A 19,000-nucleotide genomic window follows, 5' to 3' on the forward strand; every position below is an offset into this window, starting at 1 on the left:
GCTCCATCAGGGAATCTCCCTCGATGATCTAGACCTTATCGATTCCTCTGCATGCTTCATTATGTATCTGTTTTATCAAACAGTAAGTACCGGGGACCTAAGAATAAAATGACAAGGTCCCCATTCCGGCTGGGGACATGGTTAATGCCATGGGTTTCCTCTTGTGTAAAATGAAAGGTTGTGCCTAAGGTCACTTCCCATTATTTATTCAACAAATAAAATGAGCACCCACCTGTGCTAAGCTCTATCTTAGGTGCTGAAGATACAGTGAAGAAGGACAACGTACATACCTATCTCTTTACGTATGTATGTATGCATGTATGTATGTATGTATCTATCTATCTATCTATGATTGTCTCCCTTGAGTTCAGGTGTTCTCAAACTTTAGCTTGCATCAGAATCACCTGGGGGAGCTTACTAAAACCCAGATTTCTGTAAAGACACCCCATTCGCAAGAAAGTCTGGTGCAGCAGTCGTAGAGTAGGGCCCCAAATTTTAGCATTTCCCACATGTTTCTGGGTGATGCTCATGCTTCTAGTCCAGGGACCACACTCAGAGAACCTCTGTTCTAGTGGAATGTCTTTGTCTTTTTCACTGCTCTATTGCCAGTGCCTAGAATAAATATTGATGGAATTAAAGAATATAAGGCATTTTGTTAATTGACAAAGGGGAATCTAGCTCTTTCCTTGCATGATGTTATAGTTTAGAAGGAAAATAATAATTCTACTAAAAGGCAGAAGCGTTACTATCATCAGAAAGGGATAAGGGATGGTTTACATGCAAAGGCAAATGAACTCATTTCCAACCTAGAGGAAGGAGGAGGAAGGTCAGGGAGGACTTTGTGGGGGAATATATTTGATCTATTATTCCTTGGAGGGCCGGCCCATACACTTGTTTCAAAAACGCCAGTTATAACTAAAAAATATATTTTTAGTAACTCTCTTTGGAATCTGTCTTAATCTATGGTGAATCCTTTGTACTACTCTCCAAGTCTGCAGAATCTTCGCATTGTGATGTAAGTTTTGCTATTTGGAAATAGCTACATACCACATTTTTGCCAACTCTGGTCCGAAGGAGAGTTGATTTAGTTGCATAACTCTGTCCTTTGTCAAAAACAAGGTACACTTTTGAGTTAAGGTATCAGCTTTCCAGTATGACCTAGAAATGGATCCCTGGAACAATTTCAGGATAGGAGCTTAAAAATCACTTGGAACAATGGAAACCTCCATGGATTAAGTTTATCGTTTCTAAAGGTGATTAGTTTGAAGAACACCCCCATTTGTCCATATGTTCTGATGTGTTTAAGAGTTACTCTTAATATACATGGTATTTTGATTTACTGAAAGAGTCAACACTGAACCATGCAAGATACCAGGCACATTTTTTCTTCAGAGTATATGCCATGCTATAAATATCTAGAGTTTAAGCATTATGGGAACAAAGAAAGCAGTAAAAAATGGTAGTTCTTCCAAAGTACAACTGCGAAAACCATGTATACGTACCAGGAAATATCCACAGGTTTCTAACAGCTCTTAGTAATTCTGGGCCACTCAGCTAATAATAAATGTTGGTTTATGCATCCTGGGCATTGTGCTCGATCATACTGGTCCTTTATGAAGGGTATATATCGAACCATTCTTCTAGCTTGGAACAAAAAGACTAAGGAAAATGTGGAAGACCTACGACAGAAAGCATACACTTACAGTCATGGCTTCTCCCTGCTCGTTTGTCCCCAGACTCCCTCAGCCACTCTGCTCCCCCATTGTTTGAGCCCAGGGTATCTTTGCTGTGGGATCAACATGTACTAGCTATGCCAGGTCAGCATTCACATAGTAATAGGCTTTTTTGAAAGACCTCCCGTATCCCATACAGAGAGGTACCCGATGAGCAACAAAACAAAAGCACCTCAAGTCCAGTTGTTCAGATCAACGATTCTTAAAAGGGGCTCCCAACACCAGGGACCTCAGCAGAAGCTGAGAACCAGTTAGAAATGCAACCTCTCCAGTCCCACCCCAGAAACACGGAGTATGTTCAGAGGAGGTGGTGAGGCCCAGCCACCTGACTTAACGGGCCACGGGTCCAGGTGGTTCTGATGCATGCTATGGGGTGAGAGCCCTTAAGACACTGGCAACAGCAGTAAGGAAACCAGCAGACGAGCCATGCAATGCTCATAAACTTGACAATTTATTCTAACAACCTCTTACCATCCTGATTACTACATGTAATACACACACACTTCTCCGCCCCAACCCTGCTTCACCTCCTATAAAAGAATCACAGGGAAAAACCAACCATTACTAGCAGGTGGCTGTTCTGTTTCTTTGACGAGGAGTGAGGGAGGCAGAGAAACTGAAAGGCTCCATACAAATCTGCTGTTTGCTCCTTTTCCTGTTTGCGTTCCTGCCAGGACCGGCACCCCCACATCACACACGCTGCACGGTGCAAACAGTGTGTATCCTCCTTGTAAGGGACACGGAGTCAATGACTGCTCTACAATAGAAAACGTCCCAGGAAGGACCAGGAGAGAAGCCATCACAGGGCAATTCCAGACCACGGAGCTGGACGTCCCCACGCGGGGACCCTGGCTCCAAGGAGTAACACGCGGGCCTTCGTCTTTGTTCTGACCAGTTCCTGGATGCCACACCCCAAACAAAGACGAGACCCCTGCTCCTTCCTGAGTCTCCCAGGGGCTCCGTCTGTACCTGCTTTCTCTATACCTCCGGTAACCTCTGCTCTCACCTCCTGCTGGTTCATGTTTGATTTCCATCCTATATGAAGCCAAGGACCCTCTTGGCTGGTCTTGGGAACGCCCTCTGGGTCCTTGGACCCAGCGTGACATCATCAGCAAGATTTTATTGAGTGATATAAATACACTTGGTCACTTGCAGATACGAGTTATCATGTGTTTAGTGAATAGCTATGTTCAAGCACATACAGGCCATCTCCACGAGAATGCCAAATTTTAACTAGAAATACCCGATGTTAACACCTAATAAAATGTCATTGCAAAGGTAGATTTCACACCCAAGTTGTTGCACACATACTAAAAAGTTTTCAACAGCCTAACTGGATATCAGTTTTTATATTTAAATATAAAATAAGTAAACTGTATTTAAAAAAAGGGGGGAGGGGGAACCACAGGCCTAAAATGGTGTCTCTTAGACCGACTTTCCAAACCCGGGTAATAATCTAATTGCAATTTCAGCCTCCCCAAGAAGGCAGCCCTAGGAAACTGGGTCAGCCAGGAAATTTTCCTTCCCGTCAGCACCAGGGAGTCTGTCCCCTGGGTCCTCTCCCTCCGCCAAAGAGAGATGAGGCCATCTGCACCAGGAGACCCTAGGATACAGCCTTGTCTGGAACAATCCCTTTCTTTGGCATCAGCTTTCTCGCCCCACCCTCCTTCCGTAAAGAAAAAACCTGTACATCTCCTGGGAGGTGCCTCCTTGCTACAAGGGATGCTGCACAGGAACTAGGACAGACCAACCTGGTTAAGAATGCTGTGGCTTTTAGGGGGGCCTGGCTGGCTTGGTCGGGAGAGCCCACACTCCCCGCCCCTTGAGCTCCAGTTGGAGCCCCACGCTGGCTGTAGACATTACTTTAAAAAAGTAAAGGACATTCCAGCTTTGCTCTTTCCCGACCGCTTAGCAAACGGCCTAGCCCGGCCCCAGCTCCACGCCTAACACCTGTTAAACGCCGCAGGCACAGCGGCAGCAGGGACGGCCACTCGGCCGCGCCCTGCACCGGGGAGGGGGTGCAATCGTCGCCAGCCGCCTGCAGCAATCGGAAGCGATCCGAAAGCCTGCAGCGGGAGAGGGGCTGAAATGACTCATTTGCGCTCTGCAGCCCCGAGCCGCGCTGGCTCACGAATCGCGCCTGTTCGTGTGGGTTAACACCGCTAAGGTTGAGGGCGGCCCACGCGGGGTCGCCGCCCGCGGCCGCAGAGGCGCCAGGAAGCCCCTGCCCCCGCGACAGCGGGGCCTCGGCATCTATTCTCCCCAAATGTTTTCCAAAACGGGGCTGTGGCTGTTGCCGTTCAAGGAGCCAATCCCCAACTGCTCGGAAACGCCTACGCTGTTACCTCGCAGTCCCGGGTAGGGTTTTAAACAGGGCTTAAATAAAGCGGAGGAAGGAGGGTCGGCTACCTGCCACGCTAACATCAGAACGGAGAAGCCGCCGCCCAGACCCGCTTACGGTTGGCGGTTTCCCGCCGGGCAAACGGAAGCAAAACCGCCCCTGACGTCACGGGAGGCGGCCGCTCCCGGTTACCATGGTGAAGCCCGAGCGGCCATCTTGACTGTGGTCAGCCTGCACCGGCCGCGGGAAGTCTTCACGATGAGACACGAGAAGGGAGTCGTCCCTCTCGGAAATAAGGAACTGGCAGAATCACGAAAGACCAGAGGCACAAAGCATTAGCTAATGTAGGTAGGGGAGCACAGACGCGGTGCGGCGTCCGCGGCTTTAGCGGAACGATTCGATCGGGCCCGCGGAGGGTTCCGCTCCGGAGCCCGAGAGCCGCTTCCGGTGCCCAGCGGAAGCGTGGGTCGCCAGAGGACGACTCTTGGAAAGAATCGGCTCTCCGCTGGGCGCCCAACCGGAATCATGTCGAGTTTGGCGGTGAGAGACCCGGCGATGGATCGGTCACTGCGTTCCGTGTTCGTGGGGAACATTCCGTATGAGGCAACCGAGGAGCAGCTGAAGGACATTTTCTCGGAGGTCGGGTCTGTGGTCAGTTTCCGGCTGGTGTACGACCGGGAGACGGGCAAGCCCAAGGGCTATGGCTTCTGCGAGTACCAGGACCAGGAGACCGCGCTGAGCGCCATGCGCAACCTCAACGGGCGCGAGTTCAGCGGCCGGGCGCTGCGGGTGGACAACGCGGCCAGCGAGAAGAACAAGGAGGAGCTCAAGAGCCTGGGGCCCGCGGCGCCCATCATCGACTCGCCCTACGGGGACCCCATCGACCCGGAAGACGCCCCCGAGTCCATCACCAGGGCGGTCGCCAGTCTGCCCCCCGAGCAGATGTTCGAGCTCATGAAGCAGATGAAGCTGTGCGTGCAGAACAGCCACCAGGAAGCGCGAAATATGCTGCTTCAGAACCCCCAGCTGGCCTATGCGCTGCTGCAGGCCCAGGTGGTGATGAGAATAATGGACCCGGAGATTGCTCTGAAAATCCTGCACCGCAAGATCCACGTCACCCCGCTCATCCCGGGCAAATCTCAGCCCGTGTCCGGCCCCGGCCCCGGCCCGGGGCTGTGCCCGGGACCCAGTGTCCTGCTGAACCAGCAGAACCCGCCAGCCCCTCAGCCGCAGCATATGGCCAGACGGCCAGTGAAAGACATTCCTCCTCTGATGCAGACCCCTATCCAGGGCGGGATCCCAGCCCCGGGGCCGATGCCAGCTGCGGTTCCCGGACCCGGGCCTGGTTCCCTAACTCCCGGGGGAGGAATGCAGCCCCAGGTTGGGATGCCGGGCGTCGGCCCAGTGCCTTTAGAGCGGGGACAGGTGCAGATGTCGGATCCCCGAGCTCCTCTACCTCGTGGACCCATGACTGCCGGTGGCCTGCCTCCTCGAGGGCTGTTAGGAGATGCTCCAAACGACCCCCGTGGAGGGACTCTGCTTTCAGTCACTGGGGAGGTAGAGCCCAGAGGCTATCTTGGCCCACCTCATCAGGGCCCCCCCATGCACCACGCCTCTGGTCACGACGGCCGGGGCCCTTCCTCCCATGAGATGAGGGGAGGGCCATTAGCAGATCCCAGACTGCTAATTGGAGAGCCCAGAGGACCCATGATAGATCAAAGGGGTCTCCCAATGGATGGCAGAGGAAGTAGAGATTCTCGAGGGATGGAGACTCGAGCCATGGAGACGGAAGTCTTGGAGACCCGAGTAATGGAGAGAAGAGGAATGGAGACCTGTGCAATGGAAACCAGAGGGATGGAATCGAGAGGCATGGATGGAAGAGGAATGGAGCTAAGGGGCCCTGGCCCCAGCTCCAGAGGCCCTATGACTGGTGGAATCCAGGGTCCTGGTCCCATTAATATGGGGGCAGGTGGTCCTCAGGGACCCAGACAGGTCTCGAGCATTTCAGGGGTGGGAAATCCTGGAGCGGGCATGCAGGGGGCAGGCATACAAGGAACGGGCATGCAGGGGGCGGGCCTACAAGGAACAGGCATGCAGGGGGCGGGCATACAAGGAACGGGCATGCAGGGGGCGGGCATACAAGGAACGGGCATGCAGGGGGCGGGCATACAAGGAGCAGGCATGCAGGGGGCGGGCATACAAGGAGTGGGCATGCAGGGGGCGGGTAAGCAAGGTGGAGGCCAGCCGAGCAGTTTTAGCCCTGGGCAGAGCCAGGTAACTCCGCAGGATCAAGAGAAGGCAGCTCTGATCATGCAGGTTCTCCAGCTGACTGCAGATCAGATCGCCATGCTGCCTCCTGAGCAAAGGCAGAGCATCCTGATTTTAAAGGAACAAATTCAGAAATCTACTGGAGCTTCTTGAAAGGTCTTAGACAGTGTTTGGCAGTATTCTCAAAGTTTTTGTGTAGCATGGAGAATGGGTGCAAAAAGCTGACCGCTGCATCCCCACACTTGAATGATTAGGGTTTCCCTCCCAGAACCTTATTTCATCTTGTTGTCTTTGTATTTTTCTCCGTTTTCCTTTTTCTTTTAATGGGGGTGGGGGTTGGGGGGAGTGGGTCTGTTCACTTTTATTCACTGTAAATATACAAAAATAACTCTGGACATGGTTATATTCTACCAAATACGATTACAAAGAATAAGCAATATTAAAAGTGTCTACGGTATGTTAACTACATTTTTTAAATATTGGGTAAAACAATGTGACAACTGCACATAATACTAAAATATGACTTGTTAAGCTGGTAATGTACTAAGATAGTTTAAGATTCTTGGTTGTGTAAGAAAATAAAGAAGTTTACCTCAAAATTAGAAGATACATTTTTTGGTAAGCCGTTTAAAATACAAAATCCTATTTTGGGGTCAGTAAGAATGCTGTCCTAGGTTAAACATTGTGAGAGTGTTTTGGAGTATTTCAAAATGTTAGTGCTAACAGGGTAAGTCTCAACTTGCGGTATCAGAATTGTTTTTTTCCTAAAGCTATGCTACCTGAAAAATCCAGGAATGTACCTGGTGTGGCGTTGCATCATCTAACCGGAGACGAGCAATATTGTGGCCTGGCCTGGAGCCTGATGACTTTGCTGGGACAGTTCTGGGATCAGCCCGGTTACCGAAGTCGGTCTCAGTACCTTCCCGTTTCTCCCTAGTTTTCGAGCCCTGAATATGAATCTAAGTAATCCTCTCCCATCCTTTCTAAAAATCAGTGTCTAGGGACCAGGTGATCTGGGTGAGTTGTACACATCCATTGGACTTCTCATAAATAGCTTCGCGCAGTCAAGTTCTCAGTTTCCTGGTGACTAGCTTCCATATACAGATGGCATCCATGTGGTCAGCCAGGATGGGGACTTCACAATCTTAGTCTCTCCAATGTTTAACATGCCTTTTAGTTTTCTTACAGATCTACTTATCTATCCCCGTGTTATTGGAATAATCGTGGTATCTTATAGCCTGAATTCTGTGCTCAGCTAGTTATTAACTCACTTTTTAGTTTTTAAAAGTAACAAATCTATTTAGTCCAGTACACATACCCAGGAGAGATTTAAAAATCACTAGGAAGGTGGGGCTTACCACATTTTGTTTAGAGCTATTACCTAGTTTATTTTTAAGCCTTGAGGATGTGGATACATAAAAATTTGTGTCATAGACCGAATAATAATTAAGAGAAGCACAAACACCCAAAGGTGTTTGGTCACATAACCAGGTGGTCTTAACTCCGGAGAAGAAAACCAATGTCAAGTAATAGAGGAAAAAATAGCATTTAATACAAGGAGAGAGCTGAGATTTAGAAACTGAATTTTTCCTCTTATAAGGTTTTTGTGTCTTACACGGGTGCCTCACTCTTTTTTACAAAGGTTTCTTCCTTGTGCTATTTCCTGTCTGTTCATTTTTTATTTTTCATACTGTTCCCTTTCCCCTGTTTTCTCTATGCTTCCTCCATATTGGAGAGGACAACTCTCCCTTCCATATATGCGAGTTCTGGTTAATACTCATTCACAGAGTTGGCTTGATTGCTTGGAAGTTAAAAATGCTTTATCCCAAAGCTTTTACTGAAGGGCTCTCCCTGAAAACTTAGATGTTCCACTCTCTGTTGTAGTTAAACTTGCATCGTTCAATGCAGACTGAATAAAAGGGATGTAAAATTAAGGATGACTTTAGTATCTGATTTTTAATGAATGAATTACCCAAAAGAAATCTATTTTGAGAAATCCATGGGTCTGAATACCTTTTTCCCCCTTTAAATGAAAAAGGCAAACAAAAACAGCAACAAAAAATTTGCAGGCATGGATGGAAATCCCTTTCTTTGATCCACTATCTGTATAGTTACATGGCTGAAATAACAAGACATTATTCCATGGTTGGTATCAGCAACATCTTGGTGCATGCCCACATACTGGGCTTCCTTCCGCTTATGTTCCCCACAGAGAACCATACTCAGCATCCCAGGAAGACCTTTATAGGTACCATCGTAACTGACGGCACATGTTACATTGCAGTGCTTGATTTTACTTTGCCCTCTACCCACCCCCCCCCCACCCCGCCCTTTTAATGGACCAGGAACTCTAAAGAGGGACCATCATTTCTGTATTCGCTACACCAAAACCAGGTGCGAAGGAAGGACAAAACGTTCTTACCAGTCTTGGGGAGGTGGGGGGAATCCCATTAAGAGCACATAAAGTTCCCCGAAAACATTTAGATTCCACACAGAACAGATGAGCTGTAACAACTAGTTACATTAGAAAATAAATTAGTAATAGGTAATAGAAACAATCTCCTTTGCTCTGATAAGGTAGGTTCTCCTCACCCAGTTCTCTCACTATTGATGGATGGAGCCTCCTTTCATTTGATGGTGATGCAAGCAATACGTGTCTGCTACAGTCAGAATCCCAGCTGTTTTACTCCCTACCCACTGGTTACAACCCTTAACATCCTGCATTTCCCCAAATATGGATAGGCTATAAATGCAATCACAAACTCCTACATTGTAACAATGCTTAAAGATGGTGGGGTGAAACCCTGATTTGTAAATACCTTTTTAGGGCTTATTCCTTTTGAGCAGTTTGTTTGTTGGGAATATGAAATGGGCAACTTTAATCAGTGTCTGCCTATTAGCCACTCCCCTCTTACATTACTGATGATTAATATCAGGATGTGTTTTAATGTCTGCTGATGTTCCAGGACTTCTCAGTTTTTTTTTTTTTTTTTTTTTAATTTTCATTTATCTTTGAGAGAGAAAGAGAGAGAGCACAAGCAGGGGAGGGGCAAAGAGAAAGGGAGACACAGAAATCCGAAGCAGGCTCCAGGCTCTGAGCTGTCAGCACAGAGCCCAATGCGGGGCTTGAACTCAAGAAACATGAGATCATGACCTGAGCTGAAGTCGTACTGTTAACCCACTGAGCCACCCAGGCTCCCCAGGACTCCTAATTTTAAGAGTTATTTGATAAGATACAAGCCAATGTGAAACCCAGGTGAAGGTAAGCTAATCTAATAAAGATCATGTATGATTTTTGAACTACTCTTTTCAGAATTCTAATGGTAAAAAAGCTTAAAAACAACAACAAAACAAACCAAAAGCCTTAATATCTCAATTTGCAAAGCTGATTGCTTTCCCATGTTCTGATGGGACACTGACTAAGAACAGGGACCCCAATTTCCTATGGTGTGTCCGGCCTTCCTCTCAGGACTGATGAAGTGTAAGGGTAATTATATGCAGCACCCTACCGCGCCAGGGAAAAGTGAGTTATCAGTTACATCTCAGTCTGCTCACAATATATCAGCCTCTTGTGGCTTTATATTGTCAGCTAATGTCTAGACAGACTTCTGGTTGACTTGCTCTCATCAGTCTCTGGTCAAGAATGGTCTACAGTCAAGAACTGCATTTTAAGGCAATTACTATACTTAAAAGTGTATAATTAATATTAACTTTAATCGTATGAATATTATTATATTGGTATGTATTTTGCTAATACGTTCCATATATATGCATACTGCAAATCTTCACTACATCTTTTAATATTTTCATTGGCTTTTATGCACCTTCAAACAAACATTTACTCCTTTGGTGGAAAATTGAGCATTACAAATATTCACATTACAAACTGCCTTTTACATAAGGTGTTAACTAGCCTGTTTCTTCTTTTTAAAATGTTGTTTGTTTATTTATGAGAGAGAGAGAGAGAGCGAGCACATGCAAGCAGGGGAGGGGCAGAGAGAAAGAGGGAGACACAGGATCCGAAGCAGGCTCCAGGCTCTGAGCTGTCAGCGCAGAGCCTGATGTGGGGCTTGAAACTCACAAACTGTGAGATCATGACCTGAGCCGAAGTCGGACGCTTAACCAAATGATCCACCCGGGTGCCCCTAGCATGTTTCTTCTTGATATTTTTCTACCTCAGTATAAACCTCATGTCAGTAAAGGGCCTATATTGTGTCAAAGGTGACATTAGGGTAGCACTGTCAAAAATAACAAACTCCATGATTATTAAATACTGTACATAAAAATACTGAAGTATTATCCTAGAAAAACAAGTTGAAATATTCCGGTTAAGGACAATTCTTGATAAATAGGAGTTAATTTAGGTGCCAAAGGTAGGTAACTAATTATCAAAGACTTAGAATAAAATACACAACATTTTCAGCCATAATTGCTTTTACGTGATTCAGTATATATTAACTCTGCAGACACTGGAAATCAATCCCATATGTCCTGAAGGTTGGTCCTTTAAAAAAAGCAAATCGGGGGGCTCCTGGGTGGCTTGGGGTGCCTGGGTGGCTCAGTCAGCTGAGCATCTGACTTTGGCTCAGGTCATGATCTCTCAGTTTGTGAGTTCGAGCCCCTCGTCGGGCTCTGTGCTGACAGCTCAGAGCCTGGAGCCTGCTTCGGATTCTGGGTCTCCCTCTCTCTCTGCCCCTCCCCTGCTCACATTCGGTCTCTCTCTGTCTCTCTATCTCTGTCAAAAATAAATAAACACGAAAAAAAATTTTAACAAAAAAATAAATAAAGCTAATTGGTTTGATGACTTATTTGTCTATCACGAAAGTACAGTGGATTATCTCTTGGGCAGCAAGCCATGAAATCAGCAGTTACCCCGCACAATTATTTTGTCTCTTCACTTAATTAGCTGTTTTAATCAAAACTCTGCCTCCTTCCATTACTAATATTATTCAGTAATTCTGTTGCAAAAGTCTGAGCCACTTCTGTGTACCTTCCCGCCTTTCTCCACTCACCTTGCTGCCTGGAGTGAACATGTGGCCAACTGCGTGTTTATGAATCTATCTCTTTACCCCCAGACACCGCACAGAACACAGAACACCTGCTATAACTCAGTCGCCGACTTCCTTTGCCTTAATGTTCACTTTTGGTAACATTCAAAGCACGGACCACATTAACAATCATATATTTGGGTTAATAATGTGATGAAATGGCCTCATTGAGGCTTGTTTGGTGCATTAACATCCACAAAATCACACTCTATGTCCCAAACATCACCCTTATTCACATGTTAAGTAATACAGTGACATAAAGAAGAAGGGATTCAAGCATTTCCAGATGCAAACCTGGCTCTATGAGCATAAACACAACCACCGCCTATTACTAGGATATAATTCCTGTCTTAAGATAAGCCTATACCCAAAATGTTTTTATATTTCTGTGCATGCCAATTCACAGAGAAAAAGATCCTTGTCTATTTTAAAGAACAGACGAATTACACTGTTGAAATCTCTAGAAGCAACTACTTTTGCCCTTCCTGCCATCAATGTCAGTTTTGTTCTTCAGAGGCTCTAAATATCTTTGGACAAGGGACCCCCATCTGTGACCTGTGGGCCAATGGAGCCTGCAGATATTTTGTGGGTGACCTGCCCAACATCTCAAAATGTTGAATTTGAGTGCATTTACGTGCAACATGTATTCTCCAACGTGGCCACGGGCCCAGCCTCAGGTGTGATTCACACAATGGCTTGCCAGGCCCTGTAATGCTCTGAGCTTACCATTCCTGTTATACTCTGCAAAAACAGAGCTTGAGATTCAATTGAAATTGTTAGTGTCGAGCTTGACAAACGTGAACTAGAAAAACGGTTGAGCCACTGGTTCAGCAAGTAAAATTCTGCAAAATCAACCAACCAACCAACCAACCAACCAAACATATGAACATCCAGAACAACAAAAAAAAGGTATGGCACTTTTCAATTCCTAGCTTTTCATGAAGTATATGGAGCAGAAAAATATCCTAGAATACTCATCCGCTGTCTACCTTTCTCCCACAACTCTTTTGCATTTTTCACACATATTAAGCCAAAAGAACAACATGTTTTTCAATCCAAAAATCTATAAAATGAGAACTATATATATAGTATTAAATGCCAACAGCTCTGGAATGGACTTACGTATAGCATACTTGGTAAAAACAAAGTTCTTTAATTTATCTGTTATTAATTGAAAAGAATCCACCATGTAATGTCCACAGAGAAGCCACACTGATTAAAAAAGTGATAACAAAAAGTCAGATCATGCCATCCCCTTGTTTAAAGCCTCTGTGAGTCACTTTGCTCTTAGAATAAAATCCCACATCCTTACCGTGTACCAGGAAGCCCCAAGCCAATCTCACGTGCTAACTTTGGGCCCCTGGCTCACTGCTGTGGCTCCTTTGGGCCTAGCATCGCTTCCTTGAATTCATGGGCTCATTTTCATGTCTCAGCTTTATACTTGTCAGTTCTCTTACCCCACCCTTTCCCCAGGCCTCTGAGTGGCTAGTTCATTCTCTTTCCCGAGGCTTTAACTTCCATATCACTTTACTCAGGGAGGCTTTTCTTGAACACGCCAGTTCAAATGTTCTCCCATTCTCTCGTCTCCTTGCCTTACTTTTTTAAAAAAATTTTTTTAATGTTTGTTTTTTGAGAAGGAGAAAGAGAGTGAGCATGAGTGGGGAGGGGCAGAGAGAGAGGGAGACCCAGAACCCGAAGCAGGCTCCAGGCTCCGAGCTGTCAGCGCAGAGCCCGATACAGGGATCCAACCTATGAGCCGTGAGACCACGACCTGAGCTGAAGTGGGACGCTTAACCAACTGAGCCACCCAGGCACCCCTCTTGTTTTTAAACAATGGCTCTCTCAGCTGAGCACCACTTACCACCAATCCATGCCTTCCAATCCTTTTGCCAAACATGGTTATATACATGAGACAAACTTGCTGCTTACCATTCATGAGTTATTCTTCATTACGGCCATGTTACATTTATGGTGTCGATTGTGTCTGTTCCCAAATTTATGCTGGTTGCACTCCTGCTATAATACACAGATAAGGCTATAGGCATAGGCAGAGTTGTATAGATATAGGTATGTAGCACGTGTGTATAATATGGAATATGATGGCAAAAAATAAAAGGCTGTTTCTATGAAATCTGTTGAGGTAGGAAAGTCACTCTACCTACAGCGAGCTTACAATTCCTGTTATACTCTGCAAAAACAGAACTTTTGATTCAATTGGAATTTTGAGTCTAGCTTGACAAATGTGAACCAGAAAAACAGTTGAGCCACCGGCTCAGCAAGTAAAATTCTGCAGAATCGATCAACCAACCAAACATATGAACATGCAGAACAACAAAAAAAGGTATGGCACTTTTTAAATTCCTAGCTTTTCATGAAGTGTAACGGTCCATCCCTGCTGCTTTTCTGTGAGGCCCCATATACTCATGTTCTGTATGTTGCCTCTAAATAAACTAAAGAAGCTCCATTCCCACTTCAGAGGGGAGGCAAGTAATCATTCTCTGAGTTTGGCCTATGCCCCAAACACCTGGTAATGTCCAAAAAGAGCCAGATCCTGAACATGTTACGGGACGTTGGCTTTGAACAAACCTTGGCTGAAGCCAGCATCGATACCCCTGCCTCGGGTAACTTATGGAATAACCTTTATTATTCACCTGGTCCTCGCTTCTGATGGGACCTTACCCTGGGTTCCTGGAGGGACACGTACCCTAGACCTCTTCCCATACAAACCCCTAGCCCCAAGCAACGGCGAGACTCATTTTCCTTTCCTCTCCAGATCTCCCTCTCCAGACACTCCGTCTGCTATTTTGTGTCACTTACACTATTCCACAAACCATTTCCACCTCCTCTGGTTTACATTTGATTTCTGTCCTGCATTGACTGGTCCAACAGGATCTTCCCCTGGGTTCTTGGACCCCGCCTGCCTGCATCACTGTGATGAATACACATCCATCACGTCAGCTGTGTTTGTTCATAAAGCAGCTTGTGCCAATTGCACTAATTTTTGTAATGTATGTAAAGACAGACATAGACACATTACTTATGTGACTGTCAAAAACATTATTTCTATGAAAACTAGGTAGAATGTCTTAAAAAGATTTGACAAAGATAAGTGGTTGAAAAGGGATTATTCAATTTGATGGGGGCAAGATGATTGAAAAAATACTTGAAAAAAAAAATCTTTGAGATTTACATTTAGGTCCTCAAAGTACTTTGCAACCCTTGGTTGCAACCCTTGTCTCAACCCTTGGTACACTTGAAAGAAAGGTTGAAACTGATCATCGTAGACAAAGCATTACATCAAAACCTTCAGTTTTCTTGCATTAGTTTCTTAGGTACTGGAGGGAGAAAGATCCTTGAGGAACTGTAATCTGAAGTTTGGTATCACAGTTGTTTTTCTTCCAACTCTGCAGGGCTTACCGGGAAACATACCAACAGGCCCCCATTCTAGACCTCCTCCTTCTGCCCTTGCCTGCTGTTATATGCTCAAGGACACGGAGTGCGCTTTCAACTCTTGCTAATGATGGGTCACCTGGGTGGCTCAGTTGGTTAAGCTTCCAACTCTTTGGTTTCGGTTCAAGCCATGATCTCACTCACGGTTCATGAGATCCAGCCCCACGCTGTTAGCACAGGGCCTGCTTGGGATTCTCTCTCTCACTTTCACGTGCTCTCTCTCTCAAAATAAATAAATAGACGTTAAAAGATAAATAAATAAAATAAACTCTTGCTACTGAAAACATGGTCCTTGGACCCACAGCATCAGCATCACTGGGAAGCCTATTAGAAATGCAGAATGTGAAGCCCACCCCAGACTAGCCGCATCGGAAGCTGCATTTAATAAGATCTGCAGGTGATTCACATATAAACAAACGTTTGAGAAGCATTGCTTAAGCCTAATTCTAAAATACATAAAACTGGGAGAAAAAAGGGATTTAACAATATTATGACGAATAGAAAGGATTGAGCATGGTGGGAGGATGTTACCAAACCTTATTATTATTTCTTTAAATTTCTATTTAAATTCCAGGGAGTGAACATACAGTGTAATATTAGTCTCAGGTGTACAACATAGTAATTCAACACTTCCAGACATCACCCTGTGCTCATCATGACAAGGGCATTCCTTAATCTCCATCACGGATTTCAACTATCCCCCACCCACCTCCCCTCTGGTGACCATCAGTGTGTAATTAGACTCTGTAATTAGGAGTCTGTTTCTTGGTTTGCCTCCCTCCTTTATTCCCTTTGCTTTGTTGTTTTGTTTCTTAAATTCCACATATGAGTGAAATCATATGATATTTGCCTTTCTTGGACTTATTTGGCTTAAAACAATTCTCTCTCTCTCTCTCTCTCTCTCTCTCTCTATATATATATATATATATCACATCTTCTCTATCCATTCATCAGTCAGTGGACACATGGGCCATTTCCATAGTTTGGCTATTGTAGATAATGCTGCTATAAACATCGGGGTGCATGTACCCCTCTGAGTTAGTATTTTTGTATTCTTTGGGTAAATACCGAGTAGTGTGATTTCTGGATCACAGGGTAGTTCTATTTTAAACGTTGTGGAGAGCCTCCATACTGGTTTTTATGGTGGCCCCACCAGTTTGCATTCCCACCAACAGTGCACGAGGGTTCCTCTTTCTCCACACCCTCACCAACAGCTGTTGTTTTTTGTTGTTGATTTCAGCCATTCTGACACGTGTGAGGTGATATCTCATTGCAGTTTTGATTTCTATTTCCCTGATGATGAGTGATGTTGAGCATCTTTTTCATGTGGCTGTTGGCCATCTGGATGTACCCTCTGTTGAAATGTTGGTTTGTGTCTCCTGACCTTTTATAATTGGATTTCTAGGTTTTGGGGTTTGGAGTTTGATAAGTTTTTTTATAGATTTTGGATACAAAACCTTTATTGCATATATCATTTGAAAATATCTTCTCCCATTCCATAGGGTGTCTTTAGCTTTGCTGGTTGTTTCCTTTGCTGTGCAGAAGCTTTTTATTTTGATGTAGTCCCAAGAGTTTATTTTTGCTTTTATTTCTCTTGCCTCAGGAGACAGACACATCTAGAAAGATGCTGTTACAGCCAACATCAGACAAATTACTGCCTATGCTATCTTCTAGGATTTTTATGGTTCCAGGTCTCCGATCTAGGTCTTTAATTCATTTTGAATTTATTTTTGTATATGGTGTTAGAAGGTAGGCAGCTTCATTGTTTTGCGTGAAGCTGTCCAGTTTTCCCGACACCATTTGTTGAAGAGACTGTTTTTTTTTTCCCATTGCATATTCTTTCCTTCTTTGTCAAAGATTAAATGACCATATAATTGTGGCTTCATTTCTCAGTTTTCTATTATGTTCCATTGATCTATATGTCTGTTTTTGTGCCAGAACCATACTGTCTTGATCACTACAGCTTGTGATACAACTTGAAAACCAGATGCTTCTAGCTCTGCTTTTCTTTCTCAAGATTGCTCTGGCTATTTGAGGTCTTTTGTGATTCCATGCAAATTTTAGAATTGTTTGTTCTAGCTCTGTGAAAAATGCTATTGGTATTTTGATAGGGATTGCATTAAATGTGTAGACTGGGGGCTCCTGGCTGGTTCAGCCAGAAGAGTATGTGACATAATCTCAGGCAGGATCCTAAGTTCGAGCCCCACATTGGGTGTGGAGCCTACTTAAAACTAGCTAGCTAGCTAGCCAGCTTTGGGTAGTATAGACATTTTAACAATATTTTTTCTTCTAATCCATGACCATAGGATGTTGTCCCATTTCTTTGTGTCTTCAGTTTCTTTCATTAGTGTTTTACAGTTTTCAGAGTACAGGTCTCTGACCTTTGGTTAGGCTTATTCCTAGGTATGTTGTTATTTTAGGTACAACTGTAAATGGGACTATTTTCTTAATTTCTCTTTCTTCTACTTCATTATTGGTGTACAGAAAGGCAACAGATTTCTGTATATTGATTTTTGTATCCCACAACTTTACCGAATTCACTTATCATTTCTAGCAGTTTTTTGGTGGAGTCTTTCAGGTTTTCTGTATAGAGTATGAAGTTGTCTGCAAACAGTGAAAGTTTGACTGCTTCCTTGCCAGTGTGGATGCCTTTTATTTCTTTCTGTTGTGTGATTGTTGTGGCTGGGACCTCTAGTACTATGTTGAATATAAGTGGTAAGAGTGGACATCCTTATCTTGTTACTGACCTTAAGGGAAAAGATCTCAGCTTTTCCCCATTTCAGATGACGCTAGCTGTGGGTTTTTCATATATGGCCTTTATTATGTTGAGTTATATTCTCTCTTTTTGTTGAAGGTTTTTATCATGAATTGATTTGTACCTTGCCAAATGCTTTTTCTGGTTTACTGGAATAATCATATGGCTCTTACCTTTCTTTTATTAATGCGGTGTATCACATTGATTTGCAAATATTGAACCATGCTTGCAGCCCAGGAACAAATCTCACATCATGGTGAATTATGTTTTTACTGTATTGTTGGACTTAGTTTTCTAGTATTTTATTGAGAATTTTTGCATCTATGTTCAACAGAGCTATTGGCCTATAGTTCTCTTTTTTCAGTAAAGTCATTATATGGTTTTGGTATCAGGGTAATGCTGGCCTCACAGAATGAATTTGTGAAGTTTTCTTCCCTCTTCTATGTTTTTAAACAGCTTGACAAGAAATTAGTTCTGTAAATGTTTGGTAGAATTCATCTATAAAGCCATCTGGTGCTGGACTTTGGTTTCTTAGAAGATTTTCAGTTACTGACTGAATTTCATTACTGATTATTGATCTGATCAAATTTTCTATTTCTTCCTGATTTAGTTTTTGGTCATTTATATGTTTCTAGGAACTTATCCATTTCTTCTAGGTTGTCCAAGTTGTTGGAATATAATTTTTCGTATTACTCTCTTATTTGTATTTCTGTGGTGTTGGTTGTTAATTCTCATTTCTACTTTGTGATTTTATTTACTCGGGTCCTTTCTCTTTTCTTTTTGAGAAGTATGGCCAGAGGTTTATCAATTTCATTAATTTTTTCAAAGAACTAGCACTTGGTTTCATTTGGGTCATTGTGTTTTACTTTTCATTTTTTCCCATGTATTTTTTTAAAATTTTGTTAATGTTTATTTATTTTTGAGAAAGAGTGAGAGACTGAGTGTGAGAGGGGGAGGAGAAGACAGAGAGGGAGACACAGAATCCGAAGCAGGCTCCAGGCTCTGAGCTGTCAGCACAGAACCCGACATAGGGCTCAAACTCACAAACCGCGAGATCGTGACCTGAGCCGAAGTTGGACACTTAACCAACTGAGCCACCCAGGCGCCCCTCCCATGTATTTTTTTTTAATTTCTTCTTTGATTTCCTGGTTGACCCATTGTCTGGTAACATGCTGTTTAACCTCCATGTATTTGTACTCTTTCCAAATTTTTTCTTGTGGTTGAATTCTAGTGTAATAGTACTGTGGTCAGAAAAAGTACATGGTATGACTTCAATCTTTTTGTATTTGTTGAGGCCTGTTTTGTGGACCAATATATGATCTATTCTGGAGAATGTTCCATGTGCACTTGAAAAGAATGTGTATTCTGCTATTTTAGGATGGAATGTTCTGAATATATCTGTTAA

The 19,000-nt window shown here is 44.1% G+C and overlaps 2 protein-coding genes across 6 annotated transcripts in view; one reads left to right on the forward strand and one right to left on the reverse strand.

Moving 5' to 3' along the window:
• The window catches only part of PRKG1 (protein kinase cGMP-dependent 1), a 1,255,886-nt gene that overhangs the window by 556,875 nt on the left and 680,011 nt on the right, over positions 1-19,000 (reverse strand). The window contains exons 1-3 of one of the 5 annotated variants that reach the window (XM_047825018.1): positions 4,143-4,215; positions 2,293-2,490; positions 1,503-1,679 (exon numbers count right to left, since the gene is read on the reverse strand). The exons of 3 other annotated variants lie outside the window; for them this stretch is intronic. The gene's annotated coding sequence lies outside the window, so the exon portion shown is untranslated. Of the gene's footprint in view, positions 1-1,502; positions 1,680-2,292; positions 2,491-4,142; positions 4,216-19,000 lie in introns of those variants that run through there. One more of the 5 variants, XM_047825019.1, reaches the window with a different exon arrangement.
• On the forward strand, positions 1,295-8,276 carry CSTF2T (cleavage stimulation factor subunit 2 tau variant). The gene is made up of 2 exons (XM_047825020.1): positions 1,295-1,307; positions 4,551-8,276. Exon 2 carries the CDS (start codon positions 4,600-4,602, stop codon positions 6,493-6,495), a length of 1,896 nt encoding a protein of 631 aa, XP_047680976.1. The 5' UTR covers positions 1,295-1,307; positions 4,551-4,599; the 3' UTR covers positions 6,496-8,276.

The sequence above is a fragment of the Prionailurus viverrinus genome, chromosome D2, assembly GCF_022837055.1.
Source record: "Prionailurus viverrinus isolate Anna chromosome D2, UM_Priviv_1.0, whole genome shotgun sequence".
In the NCBI taxonomy this organism is placed as follows: domain Eukaryota; kingdom Metazoa; phylum Chordata; class Mammalia; order Carnivora; family Felidae; genus Prionailurus; species Prionailurus viverrinus.